The 26,720-nt window shown below is 46.0% G+C and overlaps 1 protein-coding gene across 1 annotated transcript in view; it reads right to left on the reverse strand.

Annotated features, from left to right (window-relative positions):
- LOC106603846 (gamma-aminobutyric acid receptor subunit beta-2) overlaps window positions 1-24,199 on the reverse strand; it is a 111,959-nt gene extending 87,760 nt beyond the window's left edge. The window contains exons 1-3 of the mRNA XM_014198033.2: window positions 24,033-24,199; window positions 23,814-23,905; window positions 23,049-23,116 (exon numbers count right to left, since the gene is read on the reverse strand). Of these exons, the coding sequence (XP_014053508.1) occupies window positions 23,049-23,116; window positions 23,814-23,905; window positions 24,033-24,115 (243 nt within the window). The 5' untranslated portion in view covers window positions 24,116-24,199. The remainder of the gene's footprint in view (window positions 1-23,048; window positions 23,117-23,813; window positions 23,906-24,032) is intronic.
- Between the last annotated feature and the right edge of the window lie 2,521 nt (window positions 24,200-26,720).

Genomic DNA, 26,720 nt, shown 5'->3' on the forward strand with positions numbered 1-26,720 from the left:
CCTCAAGATTCCTAAATCTACAGGTTTCATATTACAAAAAAAATTATCAATGAAGTAAAGTGCAGAGGGCAATCTTCAACATTCTCATTCCTATCACGCAATAGCCTCACCATGTAAACGGTGACATACCAATATTAGGAAGGTAATATAACCATAAAGAGGCTGTGTAGTATTGCAGGAAATTAGCTTAAATGTTTTTTGTTTTTTTAATCCTCGCACCCATGGAAAAATGTGTAGAATTGCAGGAAATTAGCTATTGAACAGCAACATTTTTGGTCAGAGCAGGCCCACTACCACTACCATGCCTCTCCGCAGAGTTCCACAGAAGGAAGAGGTCAGCAAACTGGTTTCAATTTCACTTTTCAATTAAACTACAAAAGTCGAGTGTATTTTTGATACAATCAGCAAAATAGTGTTCTCTGAGACAAACACAGACTATGCAAAACAAAGGTTCCCCTGAGAACCCTGTTCTGTGACACACAGAGGAAGTGGGACATTCTGGTTCTATCATCACCAAGGCTCCCAATAACACAAACTCCAGAGAGTATAGACATCAAGACCAACAACAGTTTCATCTGTTGACCAACTCATTAGTAGTTATATACAGTACCAGTCAGATGTTTGGACACACCTACAGTACTCATTGAATGGTTTTTCATGTAGTAACCAAAAAAGTGTCAAACAAATCAAAATATATTTTATATTTGAGATTCTTCAAAGTAGCCACCTTGATGACAGTTTTGCACACTCTTGGAATTCTCTCAACCAGCTTCATGAGGAATGATTTTCCAACAGTCTTGAAGTAGTTCTCACATATCCTAAGCACTTCTTGGCTGCTTTTCCTTCACTCTGCGGTCCAACTCATCCCGAACCATCTCAATTGGGTTGAGGTCGGGTGATTGTGGAGGCCAGGTCATCTGATGCAGCCCAATCACTCTCCTTCTTGGTCAAATAGCCCTTACACAGCCTGGAGGTGTGTTTTGGGTCATTGTCCTGTTGAAAAACAAATGAAAGTCCCACTAAGTGAAAACCAGATGGGATGGCGTATCACTGCGGAATGTTGTGGTAGCCATGCTGGTTATGTGTGCCTTGAATTCTAAATAAATCACAGACAATGTCACCAGCAAAGCACCCCCACACCATCACACCTCCTCCTCCATGCTTCACGGTGGGAACCATACATGTGGAGATCATCAGTTCACCTACTCTGCATTTCACAAAGACACGGCGATTGGAACCAAAAATATCAAATTTAGACTCATCAGACCAAAGTACAGATTTCCACCAGTCTAATGTCCATTGCTTGTGTTTCTTGGCCCAAGCAAGTCTCTTCTTATTATTGCTGTCCTTTAGTAGTGGTTTCTTTGCAGCAATTCGACCATGAAGGCCTGATTCATGCAGTCTCCTCTGAACAGTTGATGTTGAGATGTGTCTGTTACTTGAACTCTGTGAAGCATTTATTTGGGCTGCAATCTGAGGTGCAGTTAACTCTAATGAACTTACCCTCTGCAGCAGAGGGAACTCTATGTCTTCCATTCCTGTAGAAAATTGTAAAAATAAAGAAAAACCCTTCAATGAGTAGGTGTGTCCAAACTTTTGACTGGTACTGTATGTATAAACCTTATGTCATCACTATGAAAACTGTCTTTTGTCTGTCTCTCTGAATAAGAGTGAGCACTCCTCTATGTTGCCTGGCTGACCATCCACTGACCATGACCTCCGGCCAAATTGACGTTTCTTCCATCAATAGAGTAGAGGAATTAAATGCAGGGTGAGTCATCAGGGAACCTCTATGGAGATCCCCTTGAAAGAAGTGGAAGCCCTTGAGAAAGCCTACAGTGTGTTAAAGGGAGGGGGGGTGGAGATGGTGAGGGAGCGTGGAATGTAAGAACGTAAAGCCATCATCATCATAATGAATCAATGTGCTGTGCATTTACATTGATAGTAAACTCATTATTAGCATACATATGAACAATCCACTTGATATTACACTTTCTTAAATGTAATATCGAGCGTACGACTGGATATACAATTGATCCCAAATTCTACAGGGACGTATCCAAACAAAACCTAATGAATTATGTAAAATGCAGTATGTGCTGATGTTGCTCTCTACTCCTTACCCACATAAACCCACTCTCTCTTGTGAATTCCCTCAGCATATACTTTTCCCTGAATGATACATGCATATGCAATATATACAAAGCCACTGGGCCTGCCTGTGACTGTGCTATTTGTTGATGGGCCCAGCAGTGGTTATCTCCCCTGGCTGTCAGGTGGAAGAGGTAGGTGAAACAGGCCTGAGGTAAAAGGCCTTTGAGTGAAAGGGAGCCAAGAAACCATTACAGGGCAAGTGAACTGAAAATGAAACCATTCGCCATGTAACAGGCAATACGTCAACGCCTGACTGATGAAAAAAACTATAAAAACTGAAACTGAATATTTTTTATTAGTTAAAATGTTTAGTTTAGTATTTATACTGCGGCTATATGGCAAGTAAAAGGGATTACGCAGTATTATTAGGACCTTTAACTGTTAAAAATACATGTAATGTCTCAGTCAGGATTACCGGCTAATCACATGAATCACATGAAGAATGAAAATCGAGTAGATCAGGGGGGAAAAGACAAATCTATTAGCCTTCCCTGTGAAACTCCTCTTCCACTTGTTTCTTTCTAAAAGGCTTTGGTTGACTAACAGTTAGCTTTACACTAGTCTCTGAAGCCCAGGCTTCGCTCGCTTAGTCAGCGAGACAAGATTTGGAAGGATGGCTTCTCGATACTGTACATGTCATGAGCATCATATTTCCAGAGTACAGAAGACTAGCCCAGCCAAGATGGATGATTCACTATCAACATGCATATCATCCATTATTTCATTGTCTCAAATCCGTTAGATACGGTCTGAAACGACAAGACTGGTTTCCCCACCATAGAGGTTTTTCTTTTTTTGTCACAATGATACAATAATACAGATACAGATGTTTTTCAACCACATTGTGGACCACTCAAATGTAGTTTTGAGACATTTAAAACAACCATAGTGGAACATGGTACAGACATCATCTATAATACATTACAACATCCATATACATGTATGCATGAACAGAAAACAGAGCACAGTAGATGAATGGACTTAGGCACTTTTAAAGGAACTTATAAAGTGGTAGGCCTTTACATTATCGTTACCAGATCACTATTACCAGATTTGTGTTGTTCCCGAACATAATTTTAATCTAGACCGTTAACATGTTCATTTTGGCTGGACAGCTGATGAAAAAGATCATCCCTAATGTTGTTGAATAACCCACAGTAAAGATCATCCCTAATGTTGTTGAATAACCCACAGTAAAGATCATCCCTAATGTTGTTGAATAACCCACAGTAAAGATCATCCCTCATGTTGTTGTATAACGCACAGTAAAGATCATCCTAAATGTTGTTGAATAACCCACAGTAAAGATCATCCCTAATACAATTTAATAACACACGATAAAGAGCATCTCTGTCACGATTCCCACCGACGGTGGCGCCCCCTCCTGCTCGGGTGGGGCTCGGCGGTCGTCGTCACCGGCCTATTAGCTGCCACTGATTCCCTTTTTTGTTTTCCCCCTTTTTGTGATTGTGTGCACCTGTTCTTAGTGGGGGTGATTAGCGGGGCTATTAGTATTAGCTGGTCCGCCTTCTCATTGTGCGGGATTGTCATTCCTGTTTGTGCTTGTGTTTACGCTTGTGCGTTTGTTTTTGTGCCGCATGTGATTTCCCCTGTGTTTGGGGCACTTTATTTTGTGTGCGCGTTATTCGCTGTTTGGGGTGGCTTGTGTGTGCTCGCCTGTTTGACCTATTAAAAAGCCACTACCCTGTGCTCGCTGCTTCCTGCGTTTGATTCCTCACTCACGACGCCCGAGCCTTATAGAATCCCGCACCACAATACTATGGAGTCAGCAGGAGCAGCGGCAACCCCCTTCCCTCAATGGAGGAACGCGTGCTCCACCACACTACTGTCCTCCACCGAATCGGATCCGCGATGGATCAGATGATGGAGAGGATGGACCGATGGGAGAGGAGTGGTCTCCTCTCTCCACCTCCGGCCCCTCCGACCCAGCCACCTCCGCCTCCCACTGCGTCTGGCTCTGGCGCGCTTCGTCTGGCGCTCCCGAGGGAGTATGATGGAGTGGCGGCTGGGTGCCAGGGATTTCTGCTCCAGCTCGAGCTGTACCTGGCCACCGTCAGACCTGCTCCCTCGGGAGAGGAGAGCGTTAGTGCCCTCGTTTCCTGCCTGACGGGCCGAGCTCTGGAATGGGCAAATGCTGTCTGGAATGGTCCAGACTCGGCGAGGGATCACTACCCAGAGTTCACCCGCCGCTTTCGGGCCGTGTTCGACCACCCTCCGGAAGGAAGAGCAGCGGGTGAGCGGCTGTTCCACCTCAGGCAGGAGACGAGGAGCGCGCAGGACTTCGCGCTGGAGTTCAGGACCTTGGCTGCTGGGGCGGGGTGGAACGACAGGGCCCTTATAGACCCTTACCGGTGTAGTCTCCGGGCGGACGTCCGCAGGGAGCTAGCCTGTCGAGACACCGCTCTGTCCCTTGATGAGCTCATCGATATGTCCATCCGTCTGGACAATCTGCTGGCTGCCCGCGGACGTGCGGAAAGGGTCCTGTCCGTTCCACCTCCGTGCACCCCGCCCCTACTCCTATGGAGGTGGGGGGGCTGTGCCAAGGGGCACCGGAGGAGGTGGCTCCTCCTGCACCAGCTGTGGTCGGAGAGGACACGCGGCCGACCGGTGCTGGAGGAGCCAGTCTGGGAGTCGAGAGGGCAGGCAGAACACTTCTCGGTCACCCCAGGTGAGTCAGCACCAGATTCACCCAGAACCCCCTGTTGGTCACGTGTTCTTACCTATTTTGTTTTCAGATTTTTCCCCCTCCTCCCAGCATAGGGCGCTAGTCGATTCAGGCGCAGCTGGGAACTTTATGGATCGCGGACTAGCCATTAAGCTGGGCATTCCGCGAGTGCCGATAGATTCCCCCTTCCCCGTGCACTCCCTAGATAGCCGACCATTAGGGTCAGGGCTAGTCAGGGAGTCTACGGTTCCACTGGACATGGTAACGCAGGGGAATGATAAGGAACGGATTCGTTTTTTCCTTATTGATTCGCCTGCGTTTCCGGCGGTGCTGGGGGTCCCCTGGCTGGCTGATCACAATCCCCGGATTTCGTGGAAACAGGGGGTTCTCCAGGGGTGGTCAGAGGACTGTTCAGGGAAGTGTCTAGGAGTTTCCATAGGTGCCACGTCGGTGGAGAGTCCAGACCAGGTGTCCACCGTGCGCATTCCCCCTGAATACGCCGATTTGGCGATCGCTTTCTGTAAAAAGAGGGCGACCAAATTACCACCTCATCGACAGGGGGATTGTGCGATAGATCTCCAGGTTAATGCTGTGCTTCCCAAGAGTCATGTGTACCCCTTGTCACAGGAGGAGACGGTGGCTATGGAGACATATGTCACGGAATCTATGGGACAGGGGTACATTTGGCCCTCCATCTCACCCACCTCCTCGAGTTTCTTTTTTGTGAAGAAAAAGGAGGGAGGTCTGTGTCCGTGCATTGATTACAGAGGTCTAAATGCTATCACGGTGGGGTTTAGTTACCCGCTACCTCTCATCGCTACGGCGGTGGAATCATTTCACGGAGCAAAATTCTTCACAAAACTGGATCTCAGGAGCGCGTATAACCTGGTGCGTATCAAGGATGGAGACGAGTGGTAAACCGCATTTAGTACCACATCGGGCCATTATGAGTACCTCGTCATGCCGTATGGGTTGAAGAATGCTCCAGCCGTCTTTCAATCCTTTGTAGACGAGATTCTCAGGGACCTGCATGGGCAGGGCGTGACTGTCTATATCGATGATATTCTGATATATTCCGCCACCCGCTACGCGCATGTGTCCCTGGTACGCAAGGTGCTTGGTAGACTGCTGGAGCATGACCTATACGTTAAGGCTGAGAAATGTGTGTTTTCCAAACGAGCCGTTTCCTTCTTGGGTTATCGCATTTCCACCACGGGGGTGGTGATGGAGTGCGACCATGTTAAGGCCGTGCGTAATTGGCCGACTCCAACCACGGTGAAGGAAGTGCAGCGGTTCTTAGGCTTTGCCAATTACTACCGGAGGTTTATCCGGGGTTTTGGCCAGGTAGCGGCTCCCATTACCTCACTGCTGAAGGGGGGGCCGGTGCGTTTGCGGTGGTCGACGGAGGCGGACGGAGCCTTCAAGAAGTTGAAGGCGCTGTTCACCGAAGCACCCGTGTTGGCACACCCGGACCCGTCTCTAGCATTCATAGTGGAGGTGGACGCATCCGAGGCTGGGGTGGGTGCCGTGCTATCACAGCGCTCGGGTACGCCATTGAAACTCCGCCCCTGCGCTTTCTTTTCGAAGAAGCTCAGTTCGGCGGAGCGTAACTATGATGTGGGGGACAGGGAGTTGCTAGCGGTGGTAAAAGCCTTGAGGGTGTGGCGACACTGGCTTGAGGGGGCTAAGCACCCCTTTCTCATCTGGACCGACCATCGAAATCTGGAGTACATCCGGGCAGCTAGGAGACTGAATCCGCGTCAGGCAAGGTGGGCCATGTTCTTCGCCCGGTTTAGGTTTACGATCTCCTATAGACAAGGCTTCCTGAACACGAGGGCCGACACGCTGTCCCGTCTTTATCACACGGAGGACCGGCCCATCGATCCAACTCCCATCATTCCAGCATCTAGGCTGGTGGCACCGGTGATATGGGAGGTGGACGCGGACATCGAGCGGGCATTAGTATTGGAACCTGCGCCTGCACAGTGTCCCGTGGGTCGCATGTACGTGCCGCTCGGTGTTCGTGATCTATTGATTCGGTGGGCGCACACGCTACCCACTTCGGGTCATCCTGGTGTGGCGAGGACAGTGCGGAGTCTCAGGGGGAAGTACTGGTGACCCACCTTGGCTAAGGACGTGAGGTTCTATGTCTCTTCCTGTTCGGTGTGCGCCCAGAGTAAGGCTCCTAGGCATCTCCCGAGAGGGAAGTTACAGCCCCTCCCCGTTCCGCAACGGCCATGGTCGCACCTGTCTGTAGACTTCTTGACAGATCTTCCCCCGTCTCAGGGGAACACTACGATTCTGGTGGTTGTGGATCGGTTTTCAAAGTCCTGCTGTCTCCTCCCGTTGCCCGGTCTCCCTATGGCCCTGCAGACTGCGGAGGCCCTATTTACCCACGTCTTCTGGCACTACGGGGTGCCGGAGGACATTGTCTCTGATCGAGGTTCCCAGTTCACATTCAGGGTCTCGAAAGCGTATATGGAGCGGCTGGGGGTCTCGGTCAGTTTGACCTCCGGTTATCACCCCTAGAATAATGGGCAGGCGGAAAGGGCTCTCAACCCGGAACCTGCCCCTCCGCGTGCCCTACCGGAAGCTGGGGCTGCAGTGTGTGGGGCCCTATAAAGTCCTGAGGAGGATAAACGAGGTGTGTTATCGGTTACAACTCCCTTCCTATTACTGTATTAACCCCTCATTTCATGTGTCTCTCCTCAGGCCGGTGGTAGCTGGTCCCCTGCAGGAAGATGAGGTGCCGGAGGCCCCTCCGCCCCCTCTGGACATCGGGGGGTCCCCGGCATACAGCATACGGGCCATTCTGGACTCGAGACACCGGGTGAGGGGCCTGCCGTACCTCGTAGACTGGGAGGGGTACAGTCCGGAGGAGAGGTGCTGGGTGCCGGCGGAGGATGTCTTGGACCCATCCATGTTGAGGGATTTCCATCGCCTCCGTCCGGATCGCCCTGCGCCTCGCCCTCCGGGTCGTCCTCGAGGCCGGTGTCGGCGCGCTGCGGGAGCCGCGCGTCAGGAGGGGGGGTACTGTCACGATTCCCACCGACGGTGGCGCCCCCTCCTGCTCGGGTGGGGCTCGGCGGTCGTCGTCACCGGCCTATTAGCTGCCACTGATTCCCTTTTTTGTTTTCCCCCTTTTTGTGATTGTGTGCACCTGTTCTTAGTGGGGGTGATTAGCGGGGCTATTAGTATTAGCTGGTCCGCCTTCTCATTGTGCGGGATTGTCATTCCTGTTTGTGCTTGTGTTTACGCTTGTGCGTTTGTTTTTGCGCCGCATGTGATTTCCCCTGTGTTTGGGGCACTTTATTTTGTGTGCGCGTTATTCGCTGTTTGGGGTGGCTTGTGTGTGCTCGCCTGTTTGACCTATTAAAAAGCCACTACCCTGTGCTCGCTGCTTCCTGCGTTTGATTCCTCACTCACGATGCCCGAGCCTTACAATCTCTAATGTCATTGTATAACCCACAGTAAAAATCATCCCTAATGTTGTTGCATAACCCAGAGTAAAGATCATCTCTAATGTCATTGTATAACCCACAGTAAAGATCATCTCTAATGTCGTTGTTTGACCCACAGTAAAGATTGTCTCTAATGTTACTGTATAACCCACAGTAAAGATTGTCTCTAATGTCATTGTATAACCCACAGTGAAGATAATCCCTAATGTTGTATCATAACCCACAATAAAGATAACATATCTAATGTCACTGTATAACCAACAGTAAAAATCATCCCTAATGTTGTTGCATAACCCAGAGTAAAGATAATCTCTAATGTCATTGTATAACCCACAGTAAAGATCATATCTAATGTCACTGTATAACCCACGGTGAAGATGATCCCTAATGTTGTTTCATAACCCACAGTAAAGATAACATATCTAATGTCACTGTATAACCCACAGTAAAGATCATCCCTAATGTCATTGTATAACCCACAATAAATATTGTCTCTAATGTTGTTTTAAAACCCACAGACTCTGGCCATGGAGCTGGGTTGGACGCCGTGCCTGGACTGGGCACCAGCGCAAAGGAGGACTCCGGCCCTGGAGCTGGACTGGACGCCGTGCCTGGATTGAGCACCAGCGCAGAAGAAGGCTCTGGCAATGGAGCAGGACTGGACACCATGCCTGGACTGGGCATCAGCGCAGAGGAAGGCTCTGGCCTTGGAGCTGGACTGGACAACGTGCCTGGAAGCTCCAGACCGTTGACCGTCGCTGGAGTTTCCGGAACGTTGACCGTCGCTGGAGGTTCCGGACCGTTGACCGTCGCTGGAGGTTCCGGACCATTGAACGTCGTTGGAGGTTCCGGACTGTGAACCGTCGCCGGAAGCTCTGGACTGTGAATGCGCACTGGAGGCCTAGTGCGTGGAGCCGGTACAGATGGCACCGGACTGGTGACACGCACTTCAGGGTGAGTGTGGGGAATAGGCACAGGACGTACCGGACTGGGGAGGCGCACTGGGGACCTGATGCGTGGAGCCGGTACAGGTGGCACCGGACTGGTGACACGCACTTCAGGACGAGTGCGAGGAGCAGGCACAGGACGTACCGGACTGGGGACACACACTTCAGGGCGAGTGCGAGGAGCAGGCACAGGACGTACCAGACTGGGGACACGCACTTCAGGCCAGATGCGTGGAGCCGACACAGGTTTCACCAGACTGCTAACCGGATCTTCTGGTCGAATGTTGAGCAGAACACAGTTGCACAACATCTCTCTCATTTCTCTCTCTCCCAACTTCTCCATTGCCTCCCTGACAGTCTCTGGCTCTTCCCGCGGCTCAGCCGACAGCTCCATGTGTCCCCCCCATAAAAATCTTGGGGTTTCTGGGGCCGTGGTCTGACTACACGCTCCTCCAGAGTTTGCCATTCGGGCTCTAGCACTCTCCTCGGCTCGACTGGCCACCCCTTGTGCCCCCCCCCCAAAAAAATGGGGTTGTCCTTAGGCTTTCTGTGGCAGCGAAACCCTGGTGTCGTCGCTGTCCTCCATTATTACCTTCCGTCTGCCGCCAAGGAAGGGTTTCGCATCCACCCATCACTTCTTCCCATGTCCAAAACTCCTTTACCTGGTGAACACGCTGCTTGGTCCTGGTTTGGTGGGATATTTTGTCACGTTCTTGAAAATTATCGGACCAAAGCGCAGCGTGAGTATAGTTTCACTTAAATAAATATGTGGAACTATACTCATGCTGCGCCTTGGTCCGATCATTTTCAAGAACGTGACACCCACAGTAAATATCGTCCTTAATGTTGTTTTAAAACCCACAGTAAAGATCATATCTAATGTCATTGCATAACCCACAGTAAAGATCCTATCTAATGTCATTGTATAACCCACAGTAAAGGATCATCCCTAATGTCTTTTCATAACCCACAGTAAAAATAACATATCTAATGTGTATAACCCACAGTAAAGATCAGCCCTAATGTCATTGTATAACCCACAGTAAAGATCACATCTAACTTCACTGTATAACCCACAGTGAAGTTAATCCCTAATGTTGTTTCATAACCCACAGTAAAGATAACATATCTAATGTCACTGCACAGTAAAGATCATCCCTAATGTTGTTGTATAACCCACAGTAAATATAATCTCTAATGTTGTTTTAAAACCCACAGTAAAGATCATATCTAATGTCATTGTATAACCCACAGTAAGGATAATATTTAATGTCATTGTATAACCCACAGTAAAGATCATATCTAATGTCATTGTATAACCCACAGTAAGGATCATACCTAATGTCTTTTCATAACCCACAGTAAAGATAACATATCTAATGCCATTGTATAACCCACAGTAAAGATCATATCTAATGTCATTGTATAACCCACAGTAAAGATCATATCTAATGTCATTGTTTAACCCACAGTAAAGATTGGTCTCTAATGTTATTGTATAACCCACAGTAAAGATTGGCTCTAATGTCATCGCATAACCCACAGTAAAGATCATATCTAACTTCACTGTATAACCCACAGTGAAGATAATCCCTAATGTTGTTGCATAACCCACACTAAAGATAATATATATAATGTCACTGCATAACCCACAATAAAGATCATCCCTAATGTTGTTGTATAACCCACAGTAAATATCATCTCTAATGTTGTTTTAAAACCCACAGTAAAGATCATATCTAATGTCATTGTATAACCCACAGTAAGGATAATATTTAATGTCATTGTATAACCCACAGTAAAGATCATATCTAATGTCATTGTTTAACCTACAGTAAAGATCATATCTAATGTCATTGTTTAACCCACAGTAAGGATAATATTTAATGTCATTGTATAACCCACAGTAAAGATCATATCTAATGTCATTGTATAACCCACAGTAAAGATCATATTTAATGTCATTGTATAACCCACAGTAAGGATCATCCCTAATGTATTTTTATAACCCACAGTAAAGATAACATATCTAATGCCATTGTATAACCCACAGTAAGGATAATATTTAATGTCATTGTATAACCCACAGTAAAGATAATATCTAATGTCATTGTATAACCCACAGTAAAGATCATCTCTAATGTTGTTGTATAACCCACAGTAAATATCATCTCTAATGTTGTTTTAAAACCCACAGTAAGGATCATCTGTAATGTCATTGTATAACCCACAGTAAATATAATCTCTAATGTTGTTTTTAAACCCACAGTAAGGATCATCTGTAATGTCATTGTATAACCCACAGTAAGGATCATCTCTAATGTCATTGTATAACCCACAGTAAGGATCATCCCTAATGTTGTTTCATAACCCACAGTAAAGATAACATATCTAATGCCATTGTATAACCCACAGCAAGGATCATCTATAATATCGTTGTATAACCGACAGTAAAGATCATATCTAATGTCGTTGTTTAACCCACAGTAAAGATTGTCTCTAATGTCATTGTATAACCCACAGTAAAGATTTTCTCTAATGTCATTGTATAACCCACAGTGAAGATAATCCCTAATGTTGTTTCATAACCCACAGTAAAGATAACATATCTAATGTTACTGTATAACCCACAGTAAATATCGTCTCTTATGTTGTTTTAAAACCCACAGTAAAGATCATATCTAATGTCATCGTATAACCCACAGCAAAGATCATATCTAATCTCATTGTATAACCCACAGTAAAGATCATATCTAATGTCATTGTATAACCCACAGTAAGGATCATCCCTAATGTATTTTCATAACCCACAGTAAGGATAATCTCTAATGTCATTGTATTACCCACAGTAAAGATTGTCTCTAATGTCATTGTATAACCCACAGTAAAGATTGTCTCTAATGTTATTGTATAACCCACAGTAAAGCAAGGCATGAGCAGAAAGTACATACACGTTTATATAAGGGAGTGTTTGTGTATCGACCAGTGTCAATAGAGAGACTGTAGCACATATGTATGTGCTTAATCTCGTTTAACCCAGAACTAAAGTCTTGTGTAATTGGTCAGATGCTCGATTACATTTTGGGTTCATACAGCGTGTGTTAAGAGAAGAGATCAGAACCTGAACGAAGAGTTCCACCCTCTCTCTTTGCAAGTTACTGGCAAGTCTATGGCCCAAGTGTCGTCTCCCCTTCCGGAATTCGAAAGATGCTAACACCTGCGAAATCGCGATTTATCCAAAGCACCGGAACTAATGCTGCTTGTTATCTCACACATCTCATTGTATCATGACAGATCTTTGGTAGCATTTATGTTACACAATCTGCACACGAGAGATTAGTATGTGCCATACGTAGCACTCTACAGTAGCATCTAGTCTGAAATACCTTCTACATCCCTTACGGAGATAACCTCTATTGCATTTTGTCCATTACGTAACGCAACAATCATTTCACATTACAACTTGATGAGTAATCATGACTGGAGCCCAGCAACATAATAGGGGGCCAGGGATGAGCCAGTCAGACCAACCCTATGACCAGTCCTACAACACTGATACATCTCCCACGCACAACTCAGGCTCTATTGTAGACTTTATCCAAAGGCTTTAGGAAAAGCTTATGCTATTGGCTAGCCTAGTCCCATGCAGCAGCCAACATGTATATCCTTGCCATGGTTAAAGCACAAACAGACTGGACCATTAGGCTAGCAGTATGCTAATTAAACGTCATAATGCTAAAGGGTCAATGTGACAGAAATTACTGCGGCGCTCAGCTAGCTGATATATGCTAACTAACAATATCAGCTTCATGAGTCATGTCAGACACATTGGAAGTGATAACAGCGCTGTAATAAATTGAAGTTCCTTCGTTTATTTCAATATATCTTCTGAGATTTCCCTTATCATCCATCCACAGATTAAATCAGGTCATTTATGATTCAATTAAGATGGGTAAATATCTCATCAACCCACAGTGCTCTGTCTGTGATGCAAGCCTATTTCACTCCTATTCCAAACATATTGAACAACCACTCACTAGTCACCGCAGTTCCACCCAGAGTCGCCATTCCATGGGAATGCTGGGAAACAGATTCAGACTGCATTAGATGAAGAGAGAATGTTGTTTTAAACCTCTCCTGACCGGATGAGAGATTATGGATCTTCTTTCTGTATATACTTCCTCTCTTGATTCATAAGCCTGTCAATAAACTATCATAACACAGACAAGTCCAGACTCAATGAAAGATTTGCCATAGCACTCAGACTACAATATATGAAACGTATTACAATAAATGTGTCCAGCTACGCCAACATAAACCCGCCTTGGGCAAACGTTACTCCACATTATAAACTGGGTGGTTCGAGCCCTGAATGCTGATTGGCTGAAAGTGGTGGTACATGAGACCATGTAGATCGGGTATGACGAAACATTTATTTTTACTGTTCTAATTACGGTTTACTGTTATTTTTACTGTTTATAATAGCAATAAGGCACCGAAGAGGTTTGTGGTACAGTATATGGCCAATATACCATGGCTATGGGCTGTATCCAGGCATTCTGCTTTGTGTCACGAATAAGAATAGCCCTTAGCCGTGGTGCCTTATTGCTTAGTTCTATCTCTCAATCACTAAAATCATACAGTAGAGTCATCCTTTGATACAGCACAGTCTGTTCTGAACCGTGATATCTGGAACTCCTCAGCTGCCATGAGTCGAATGTGTTGTGCTCCAAAATGGAGGGCTCTGCACTCTGAACACCTTCTCAAGTGATCAATAAGCTGCTCTTGGCCTTTATCTACATCAATAATGGTATTTCTGTTGTTTGGCTCATCCTCATCACTGAGTATTTCTTTCCCTGTGGATACTGTTGGCATAGTCTTCAACAATAAGACGACTCCGTCAACAGTAATATGCCTCAACGGGGAAGAAAAGAAAGAAGAAAAAAAAGAAAGAAATTACACTATAAAATACACTGTAGGGCAACACTGCGCTAGATACTGTAGGGTAACACCGCACTAGATACTGTAGGGCAACACTGCGCTAGATGCTGTAGGGTAACACCGCACTAGATACTGTAGGGCAACACTGCGCTAGATGCTGTAGGGTAACACCGCACTAGATACTGTAGGGCAACACTGCGCTAGATGCTGTAGGGTAACACCGCACTAGATACTGTAGGGCAACACTGCGCTAGATGCTGTAGGGCAACACCACACTAGATACTGTAGGGCAACACCGCGCTAGATACTGTAGGGCAACACCACACTAGATACTGTAGGGTAACACCGCGCTAGATACTGTAGGGCAACACCACACTAGATACTGTAGGGCAACACTGCGCTAGATGCTGTAGGGTAACACCGCACTAGATACTGTAGGGCAACACTGCGCTAGATGCTGTAGGGTAACACCGCACTAGATACTGTAGGGCAACACTGCGCTAGATGCTGTAGGGTAACACCGCACTAGATACTGTAGGGCAACACTGCGCTAGATGCTGTAGGGTAACACCGCACTAGATACTGTAGGGCAACACTGCGCTAGATGCTGTAGGGTAACACCGCACTAGATACTGTAGGGCAACACTGCGCTAGATGCTGTAGGGCAACACCACACTAGATACTGTAGGGCAACACCGCGCTAGATACTGTAGGGCAACACCACACTAGATACTGTAGGGTAACACCGCGCTAGATACTGTAGGGCAACACCGCGCTAGATACTGTAGGGTAACACCGCACTAGATACTGTAGGGCAACACCGCGCTAGATACTGTAGGGTAACACCGCACTAGATACTGTAGGGCAACACCGCACTAGATGCTGTAGGGCAACACCGCGCTAGATACTGTAGGGCAACACCGCGCTAGATACTGTAGGGTAACACCGCACTAGATACTGTAGGGCAACACCGCGCTAGATACTGTAGGGCAACACCGCGCTAGATACAGTAGGGCAACACCGCGCTAGATACTGTAGGGCAACACCGCGCTAGATACTGTAGGGCAACACCGCGCTAGATACTGTAGGGCAACACCGCACTAGATACTGTAGGGCAACACCACACTAGATACTGTAGGGCAACACCGCGCTAGATACTGTAGGGCAACACCACACTAGATACTGTAGGGCAACACCGCGCTAGATACTGTAGGGCAACACCGCGCTAGATACTGTAGGGCAACACCGCACTAGATACTGTAGGGCAACACCACACTAGATACTGTAGGGCAACACCGCACTAGATGCTGTAGGGTAACACCGCACTAGATGCTGTAGGGTAACACCGCACTAGATACTGTAGGGCAACACCGCACTAGATACTGTAGGGCAACACCACACTAGATACTGTAGGACAACACCGCGCTAGATACTGTAGGGCAACACCGCGCTAGATACTGTAGGGCAACACCGCACTAGATACTGTAGGACAACACTGCACTAGATGCTGTAGGGTAACACCGCACTAGATACTGTAGGGCAACACCGCGCTAGATACTGTAGGGCAACACCGCGCTAGATACTGTAGGGCAACACCACACTAGATGCTGTAGGGCAACACCGCACTAGATGCTGTAGGGTAACACTGCACTAGATACTGTAGGACAACACTGCGCTAGATACTGTAGGGCAACACCACACTAGATACTGTAGGGCAACACTGCGCTAGATACTGTAGGGCAACACCGCACTAGATACTGTAGGGCAACACTGCACTAGATACTGTAGGGCAACACCGCACTAGATGCTGTAGGGCAACACCACACTAGATACTGTAGGGCAACACCACACTAGATACTGTAGGGCAACACTGCGCTAGATACTGTAGGGCAACACCGCGCTATACACTGTAGGGCAACACCGCGCTAGATACTGTAGGGCAACACTGCGCTAGATAATGTAGGGCAACACTGCGCTAGATACTGTAGGGCAACACCACACTAGATACTGTAGGGCAACACCGCGCTAGATACTGTAGGACAACACCGCACTAGATGCTGTAGGGCAACACTGCACTAGATACTGTAGGGCAACACCACACTAGATACTGTAGGGCAACATCGCGCTAGATACTGTAGGACAACACCGCACTAGATGCTGTAGGGCAACACTGCACTATATACTGTAGGGCAACACCGCGCTAGATACTGTAGGGCAACACCGCGCTAGATACTGTAGGGCAACACCGCGCTAGATACTGTAGGGCAACACCACGCTAGATACTGTAGGGCAACACCGCGCTAGATACTGTAGGGCAACACCGCGCTAGATACTGTAGGGCAACACCGCACTAGATGCTGTAGGGCAACACCACACTAGATGCTGTAGGGTAACACCGCGCTAGATACTGTAGGGCAACACCGCACTAGATGCTGTAGGGTAACACCGCATTAGATGCTGTAGGGTAACACCGCACTAGATACTGTAGGGCAACACCGCACTAGATACTGTAGGGCAACACCGCACTAGATACTGTAGGGCAACACCGCGCTAGATACTGTAGGGCAACACCGCGCTAGATACTGTAGGGCAACACCGCACTAGATACTGTAGGACAACACCGCACTAGATGCTGTAGGGTAACACCGCACTAGATACTGTAGGGCAACACCGCCACCGCTAGATACTGTAGGGCAACACCGCGCTAGATACTGTAGGGCAACACCACACTAGATGCTGTAGGGCAACACCGCACTAGATGCTGTAGGGTAACACCGCACTAGATACTGTAGGACAACACTGCGCTAGATACTGTAGGGCAACACCACACTAGATACTGTAGGGCAACACTGCACTAGATACTGTAGGGCAACACCGCACTAGATACTGTAGGGCAACACTGCACTAGATACTGTAGGGCAACACCGCACTAGATGCTGTAGGGCAACACCACACTAGATACTGTAGGGCAACACCACACTAGATACTGTAGGGCAACACTGCGCTAGATACTGTAGGGCAACACCGCGCTATACACTGTAGGGCAACACCGCGCTAGATACTGTAGGGCAACACTGCACTAGATAATGTAGGGCAACACTGCGCTAGATACTGTAGGGCAACACCACACTAGATACTGTAGGGCAACACCGCGCTAGATGCTGTAGGGCAACACTGCACTAGATACTGTAGGGCAACACCACACTAGATACTGTAGGGCAACATCGCGCTAGATACTGTAGGACAACACCACACTAGATGCTGTAGGGCAACACTGCACTAGATACTGTAGGGCAACAACGCGCTAGATACTGTAGGGCAACACCGCGCTAAATACTGTAGGGCAACACTGCACTCGATACTGTAGGGCAACACTGCACTAGATACTGTAGGGCAACACTGCACTAGATACTGTAGGGCAACACTGCACTAGATACTGTAGGGCAACACTGCACTAGATTCTACCACTTAGCCAACCATTCATCACCTAAGATTCAATAGCTACCTGGAGTTGCAGTTTGTCTATTTCATTTGTTTTCCGAGTGTTCTATTGTGTTTGTCTGTCTCTAAATCATATGAACCTTAAGCAACATGAGGTGCGTGACCTTCCCTCCAACCTCACAGGCTGCCTCTCCAAATGGAGAGGCCTGACCCCAAGGATTTACATCGCCCAGCCTTACATCTAACCTTTGCTCTCTTCCCAGGGCTGTGTGTGGAAGAGCATGCAGGAGCAGAGTACCTTTCGGAGGAGGGAATGTGCATTCAAACACAGGCCTATTATATACCTAGAACGCTGGATGAACATACAGTGAGCTCCAAAAGTATTGGAACAGTGACAACATTTGTATGATTTTGGCTCTGTACTCCATCACTTTGGATATGAAATGATACAATGACTATGAGGTTAAGGTGCAGACCACCAGCTGTAATTTGAGGGTATTTTCATTCAACCTTTTAGAACTTACAGACCTTTTTGGATCTAGTCCCACCATTTTAGGAGACCAAAAGCATTGGGATAAATTCACTTATATTTGTTTTAAAGTAGTCAAAAGTTTAGTATTTGGTCCCATATTCCTAGCACGCAATTATTACATCTCGTTGTGACTACAAAACTTGTTAGATGCATCTGCTGTTTGTTTTGGTTGTGTTTCAGATGGTTTTGTGCCCAATAGAAATGAATGGTAAATAATGTATTGTGTCAATTTGGAGTCACTTTTAGTGTAAATAACATTAGACTATGTTTCTGAACACGTCTACATTAATGTGGATGCTACCATGATTATGGATCATTCTGAAAGAATTGTGAATAATGACGAGTGTGAAAGTTATAGACGCACAAATATTATAACCCCAATACATGCTAACCTCTCACCATTACAATAACAGGGGAGGTTAGCATTTTATATCATACCCCCAAGACATGCTAACCTCTCACCATTACAATAACAGGGGAGGTTAGCATTTTATATCATACCCCCAAGACATGCTAACCTCTCACCATTACAATAACAGGGGAGGTTAGCATTTTATATCATACCCCCAAGACATGCTAACCTCTCACCATTACAATAACAGGGGAGGTTAGCATTTTATATCATACCCCCAAGACATGCTAACCTCTCACCATTAAAATAACAGGGGAGGTTAGCATTTTAATTCATACCCCCAGACATGCTAACCTCTCACCATTACAATAACAGGGGAGGTTAGCATTTTATATCATACCCCCAAGACATGCTAACCTCTCACCATTACAATAACAGGGGAGGTTAGCATTTTATATCATACCCCCAAGACATGCTAACCTCTCACCATTACAATAACAGGGGAGGTTAGCATTTTTGGGGGGGATATGATATACAGTATGTGTGTCTGTAACTCTCTCACTCATCATTATTCACGATTCATTCAGGACTATCCATAATCATGGTAGAATCCACATTAATTTAGAAGTGTTTAGAAATATATCCTAGTCACAAGCATGATGTAATCATTGTGTGATAGGAATATGGGACCAATACTTCACTTTTGACTACTTTGTTACACATATAAGTGAATTTGACCCAATACTTCTGGTCCCCTAAAATGGTGTGACTAGGTATAAAAAGTGCTGTAATTTCTAAACGGTTCACCCGAAATGGATAAACACCCTCAAATTAAAGCTGACAGTCTGCACTTTAACCTCATAGTCATTGCATAATTTCATATTCAAAATGCCGGAGAACAGAGCCAAACAACCAAAAATGTGTCACTGTCCCAATACTTCGGGAGCTCACTGTATGTGACTCAGTAAACGTGGCACATTCCAACCACAGACCAAGTAGCTGTCCACCACAAAGCTCCCTCCGCTGGCTTTAATGAATTTACATTGTCTGAGGTAGGTAGAGACATGGTGCTGCTAGAGTACCATGAAGGACGGTAGAAAAGGATAGGTTGTCGGTAGACATGAGAGAACTGGAATTATTCTTTCACCCAACTATGTGTTCTGAGTTGATAGAGAAGAAGAAAGCATCTGAATCCCAGCTGTGATCTTAAGAGGACATGAAAAAGGGGCCACCAGAGAGTCAGATTTGGATCTTTGCTCCAGGAATGGGGAAACACCTTGCATTCTGGCCTAGATGGGCTGGAGTGGGGAAACACCTTGCATTCTGAACTAGATGGGCTGGAGTGGGGAAACACCTTGCATTCTGAACTAGATGGGCTGGAGTGGGGAAACACCTTGCATTCTGAACTAGATGGGCTGGAGTGGGGAAACACCTTGCATTCTGGCCTAGATGGGCTGGAGTGGGGAAACACCTTGCATTCTGGCATAGATGGGCTGGAGTGGGGAAACACCTTGCATTCTGGCCTAGATGGGCTGGAGTGGGGAAACACCTTGCATTCTGAACTAGATGGGCTGGAGTGGGGAAACACCTTGCATTCTGAACTAGATGGGCTGGAGTGGGGAAACACCTTGCATTCTGGCCTAGATGGGCTGGAGTGGGGAAACACCTTGCATTCTGGCCTAGATGGGCTGGAGTGGGGAAACACCTTGCATTCTGGCCTAGATGGGCTGGAGTGGGGAAACACCTTGCATTCTGAACTAGATGGGCTGGAGTGGGGAAACACCTTGCGTTCTGGCCTAGATGGGCTGGAGTGGAGAAACACCTTGCGATCTGGCCTAGATGGGCTGGAGTGGGGAAACACCTTGCGTTCTGGCCTAGATGGGCTGGAGTGGGGAAACACCTTGCGATCTGGCCTAAATGGGCTGGAGTGGGGAAACACCTTGCGATCTGGCCTAGATTGGCTGGAGTGGAGAAACACCTTGCGATCTGGCCTAGATGGGCTGGAGTGGGGAAACACCTTGCGATCTGGCCTAGATTGGCTGGAGTGGAGAAACACCTTGCAATCTGGCCTAAATGGGCTGGAGTGGAGAAACACCTTACATTCTGGCCTAGATGGGCTGGAATGGGGAAACATCTTGCGATCTGGCCTAGATGGGCTGGAGTGGGGAAACACCTTGTGATCTGGCCTAGATGGGCTGGAGTGGAGAAACACCTTGCGATCTGGCCTAAATGGGCTGGAGTGGGGAAACACCTTGCGATCTGGCCTAGATTGGCTGGAGTGGAGAAACACCTTGCGATCTGGCCTAAATGGGCTGGAGTGGGGAAACACCTTGCGATCTGGCCTAAATGGGCTGGAGTGGGGAAACACCTTGCGATCTGGCCTAAATGGGCTGGAGTGGGGAAACACCTTGCATTCTGGCCTAGATGGGCTGGAGTGGGGAAACACCTTGCGATCTGGCCTAGACAGGTCCTGTGTGGCTCAGTTGGTAGAGCATGGTGTTTGCAACGCCAGGGTTGTGGGTCCGATTCCCACAGGGAACCAGTATGGGAAGAAAAAAATGTATGAAATGTATGCATTCACTACTGTAAGTCGCTCTGGATAAGAGCGTCTGCTAAATGACTAAAATGTAAATGTAAAATGGGCTATAGGGCCAAAGCTCTTGAACAGGCTTTTCTTGTCCATTGATGGAATGGACTCTACGAGGCCCTGCTGGAGATGACGTATGATTTGGTGCTGCCTGTATTGCTACCTGTTTCTCCTGGCTGACTAGCCGGCTGGCTGGCTGGCTAGCTGACAGGCTGGCTGTGACTGGTACAGCTATGGAGAGTGTGTAGTGAGATCTATCACTAATCCTGTTCCTTTAGGTGTAGTGTGAAAGTCCCAACCCAGAGATAAGAGGGTGATGGGCCAACCACAGAGGACCTAGAAGAGCACGATCCCTTTCCTGTGTTGACTTCCAGCCTGGCTTTGTGGATTAGCACAACGCTGTAATAGTCGCTGAGCATATTTGTTGAAAGCATTAAAGGTAAAATCATTACCTAAAACAATAACCCAGCTGCTTCATTCAGGGGTTCAGCCAACCAGGAGCCATGGATTAGGCCGTTTATTAGGAGATTAAACATAACCAAGGCCAGCTTTTTGCCATCACACAGGGGTCGTCACATAAAGGGAGTGTTTCCCATGAAATGCCAGGAATGACGAGAGTCCACATTGCCACAGGGAGGTGCCTACCATGACAAAACCTTCAGTTCATGGTGCGTTGGTCACTCACTTTGGTTACACAGTGAAAATCTGTGTTTAATCCAGATGAATGCATGCAGAAGTCAGAGCCAGACAAATAAAACGTGGAAGGCACTGGACCAGTGATCTATGATAAATGGAGGACAAGGGCAACTTCCACCATTAAAGACTGTTTGTGAGCAATCATACATCTTGTTAATCATAAATCTCGTTTTATACAATAAACCCAACTGGAATTGCATTTGGTCTGGGGGACGAATACAATGACAACAGTTTAAACTAAGACCTTTGGGTATTTTGTGCCAAAAATAGCCAGTTGTGTGCTCTTAACTTCATACTATGATGAGCCACATTTCAACTGGAAAAAATACTTTCAACAACCAGTAGAGTAGAAATGTACCTGAGCAAAGACATACTGGACACACTGGTTGAATCAACATTGAAGTGACGTCTGTGCCCAGAGCCTGCTATTTCAACGCAAATACAGTCATTGCAATCCTACTCAACAGAAATCTAAATATATGTATTCATAACATTATTTATAAGCACAGATATAATAATCATGTCAATTTCAGTGTCATATAAAGGGGCCTTATCCGTCTTCTACAATGGAGGCATACCTTTTCCCACGGCACTCAGCTAATAGCACAGATTAGCAGAGAGGTTGACATGGTGACAGGAAGCATAACCATGGATTTTGTCAAAAACATACTCAACGGATTGGTGTAGGGACCTTTCCTCTCAGGCAGAGCCCGAAACCCTGTCTCTCGAGACTGACGTGCAGTTCTGACTAATAGCACTAGGGGATGCTCTTGCATGAAGCAAAACTTTTGCCTCCACTTCAGTATGCACTTCATAAATTCCTTAAAACGTTAGTAAATACTTCCACTACATGTAAACACATTACAAAGACTCAAACCACTGGTATGCAAGATGTTGTGTTCATCCGTTACGGCAGGAAATTCCATGATCAACTGCCATAAATTGATATGCAGGTTACAACCTGAAACGTGTTTTAGGAAACATTCACAGTGCTTCACATTCACAGTGTTTCACATTCACAGAAACTCGGTTGTGGGCGAATTAGCAACAACATGCACATAATGGCTAGGCCTATTGGTGTGAATTTAAAAAGGTCGATTGTCATAGCTCTGAGAAGACGAAATATTTTAGCATTGGTTTGACTGGTAGCCTATTCCATGCAGTGCACTGGGTTTCCTTTAGGAAAGACAATGCATAGAATATTAGGGCAATGCCCACAAACCATTAGGAGGGTGATAATCGAGTACTTACCATATTGACTTCAGATACCATGTCTATGCTGGCTATGTCTATATTCATCCCCACTCCCACAGGGGGACCTAGAACAAACCAACAAAACGGGCAGTAATGTTAACCATTTCATGATTTTTGGTTTATAACATTAATATCATAAACCACAAATGTAACCCTTTGCATAGCAACTGCCTAGCAGCAGCACACGAGCAATCATTCATTAATTTATTGTCAGCCAGATAACACGATACAATATGGGATTTCAAAAAGCAGGTGCGCACGGTGTCTGTTTCTTCGCAAAACACAGTGCATGGTGTTCATTACGTCTAAATGCTTCGGAATAAATTGAAATTGTATACCTATGTCGACAGCTTGTACGAGCACCCAGCTAAATGTCAAGGGTTTTACACCTGAATAAAGATATAACCACGTTCGTAAGGTAGACGCCAATCGCCAACATAACAATGGGTTGGGGAATTTATCATCTCATTCCATGACACTACAGTCAAAAGGAGTATCATTGATTGAGCCTACAACTTCTAATACCCTTCTAGTATTGTGTTATAAAGTGATCCTAATCCGTGTCGTTGGCACACGTGGAACGAGGTGGCCCGATGTATGTACAGGCTACCTGGACAAACTGAAGGGTAGGCTACGTGCGTTTAATTTAAAAAAAATAAGACGAGGGATTTGGACGATCCACACAATTAGAGCAACAACTGAGTGTTATAGGGCTGACAACAGAAAAGTCAATTACAGTTTGTATTCAATTAATTGAATTACCTCCGAAATCTGGCCTCAAGCGAATGTCATATCCTTTCAACAGTCTATCCACAGTTTCTTTTACGATTGACATGTTGCTAGGGTCATTGACCCTAGAGAAGGAGAAGGAATACGTTCTTAGATGTGCAGGCTTCCAAAGGCATTATTAAAGTGTTTTCCACAGTGTATAACACATAACACATTCATTCGAAGTGAAGAGCATCTAAGCCGACCACTTACCTTTGCGCACAGACCACAGCCACTATTACGAGGAAGGTCCAAACCCCAAAGTATCTCATTGTTCTTATTCTCAACACCGCCATAGTTTTGATATGATTTTGGATTTCAGTGAAGACAGACGTGATCCAACTTATTCTGGCCAGTGCAGTAATTCCAATGTGTGGCGCATGCGCATGCTTTACCACAACATCAAGGAGCAGTGGTTGCTGATGCTGGTGGCAGAGCAATTTCCCGGCCAGATATTTTTTTATTTAAGGGGAAAGTGAAGCCAACAAGTAAGTGAGGAAAACGGATGGTTCTCCCTCGCCATTCAATATTTAATAAAACTGTGAAATAAACGTAGTATACATGAACCTTTACTTTCTTTATTTTCTTATATTCCGTTAATATACATGGTGTATTCCAATAAAGAGCATGTTTTAAAACTACAACATGCTGAACGAAGTGGGAACGTGGGAAAGAGGACTAGGATAAATTAGGATGAGGTGTTTCATATGCTACTTTGTCTAACGTCAATGCACGCATTTACAGATTCGCGATTGTTGCACCCCGAAAATGTTGGAGGGGAGCTATGTGTAGCCACAGCTCCGAGAGCGCGCGTGAGGGCTTTTCAAGGTGTAGAATGATGAACAGAAATATTGTTAGGTAATCATCGGTTAATTTGTTAGTTGTTTGTTCAAAGGAGAGGGAGCAACGTTTATCATTTCTTATAGTACCTTCAAACACTACATGAATAGCCTAAATAAACCTATAATGGCATTCTTGAACATCTCTTGGTCAATCAGGAAATGGTCAACTCCAGTTTGGAACTGTCCATGGTTCTGAAATTAGAGTTAAGGGTGTTGCGTGGTCAATCTGACGTCTGCATTGGCCGTGCAGCATTTACGGTGATATGGCCTCTGCAGAAGTTAGGGCAGTCATACGTCTTGCGCGAGCTGTTGTAAAGGAAGTTGTCAAGAAAGTGAGTTTGTGTTTATACAGGACCTCCCGCCCTCACCTACCATTAACCAACCATGTCAATGGGGAGCTATATCCTACGGAAAACGTTGAGAGGCTCAATTTGGCTTCTGTGTGCCTCCAGAGGCTGCGCGTTTGCGTGACACCATCCATACGGCGCCGACACCCTCATTTTCGGATCAAGCATAAATTGGCTTTTAGGCTACCCATGCACTGTGCTGGATGTGTTCTCTCTCTCTCTCTCTCTCTCTCTCTCTCTCTCTCTCTCTCTCTCTCTTTCTTTCGATGAGAGATGCTCGTCAAAGTTATTATGACATGACTCAATACTTCCCAATCAATTTCACCAACCGCACCGCTCCTACGCGTTCGTGCGTTTGATGCAAACGTGCGCAGGCGTGCTCAAATGGAGAGCGACTACATTACCACGAGCTATTGCTCACGTCAATATAGCGCCTCGAGGCTGAGATAATACATGAACACTAGCAAGTACGCTATACATTTCAAAGTAAGCGCTACCAACATCCGATCCGGACACACGCCTCTGCGTTAAAGTGGTCATGCTTTGGTGGAATCCGATGCATTGCTGCATGACACTGGGAGGGGAGCGTACTAAACCCCTGGACGATGGTGACAATTAATCATCGGCTCTCTCCCCCTCATCTGTCATTCTTTAACAACCCACAATTAAGATGTGTATCATTAAGCTACTGTAGCTGGCCCATGTGTACATCAGAATTATATTAGTAGACATTATGGCACATGTTGAAGTCGCCTCTTGCGGTATGTATAGGCTACTTTGTGTTTTGTTTAGGTTTACTTGTAGCCTAATTGGTTGCTATAAGCTGCTAGAAGTGAGATGTGTATTTGCAAGGTACTGTACTATAACCTAGCTTTTCTGAGAATGATGGCACCATTGTAATTAGGCCATGTGGAGAAAAACCCTGTCCTCAGTTGGATACAATAACCAGTAGAACATATGTCATTAAAACCATGGGCCTTAGTGGCCAAACAGGAATAAATAAGAAGGTCAAGGTCAAAAGCTTTGTCTACAGTGTATTTGTAAAAACATTGACATTTGCATTTGGCATCGTGGCTTACAGCAGATACATAAAAACACACATGCACAATACAACAACAAAAAACAACAGCAACGTTATGGGCTTTTAAATGTTCACTACTTCATTCATTCATACACACACACAACACACACACACACCTTCTGGCACTCTGTCTTCACTCATTTGATTACCATTCATTTGTTGTGCACCTCTAAAGAACGGACCTCAAATATTCAGTTCTTGATTGAGTTGCTTCCAGAGTGGATTTGAATGTATTTCACTCAGCACTGAGAGTGAAGGGTAACAAGATGATCATCACCAGACCTGCGTTCGAATACTGCATGAAATATCTCAAATACTTTCACATTCATATATATATATTTACAACTAACCATTCAAATACCCAAATAAAAGTACTTGTTTTGGGCTGTTTATTTGAAAACACAAAAATATACCCCCCAAAAAGTATTTTAAATATCAGACATTCAACTACACATGTATTTAGACCCAGGACTGATAATGTCTGATGGATTTCTGAGTCATTATAATCAAACATGAGTCATGTTTTCAGCCCTCATGTCCGGTCAAACTACATCACAGCATGTATTGGAACAGGACGTTTGTGGCTGTGTTTTAGTAAACAGGGTTTGTTTGCTGGCATCCAGGGTATTGA

This window comes from Salmo salar, chromosome ssa04 (assembly GCF_905237065.1).
Source record: "Salmo salar chromosome ssa04, Ssal_v3.1, whole genome shotgun sequence".
Classification (NCBI taxonomy): domain Eukaryota; kingdom Metazoa; phylum Chordata; class Actinopteri; order Salmoniformes; family Salmonidae; genus Salmo; species Salmo salar.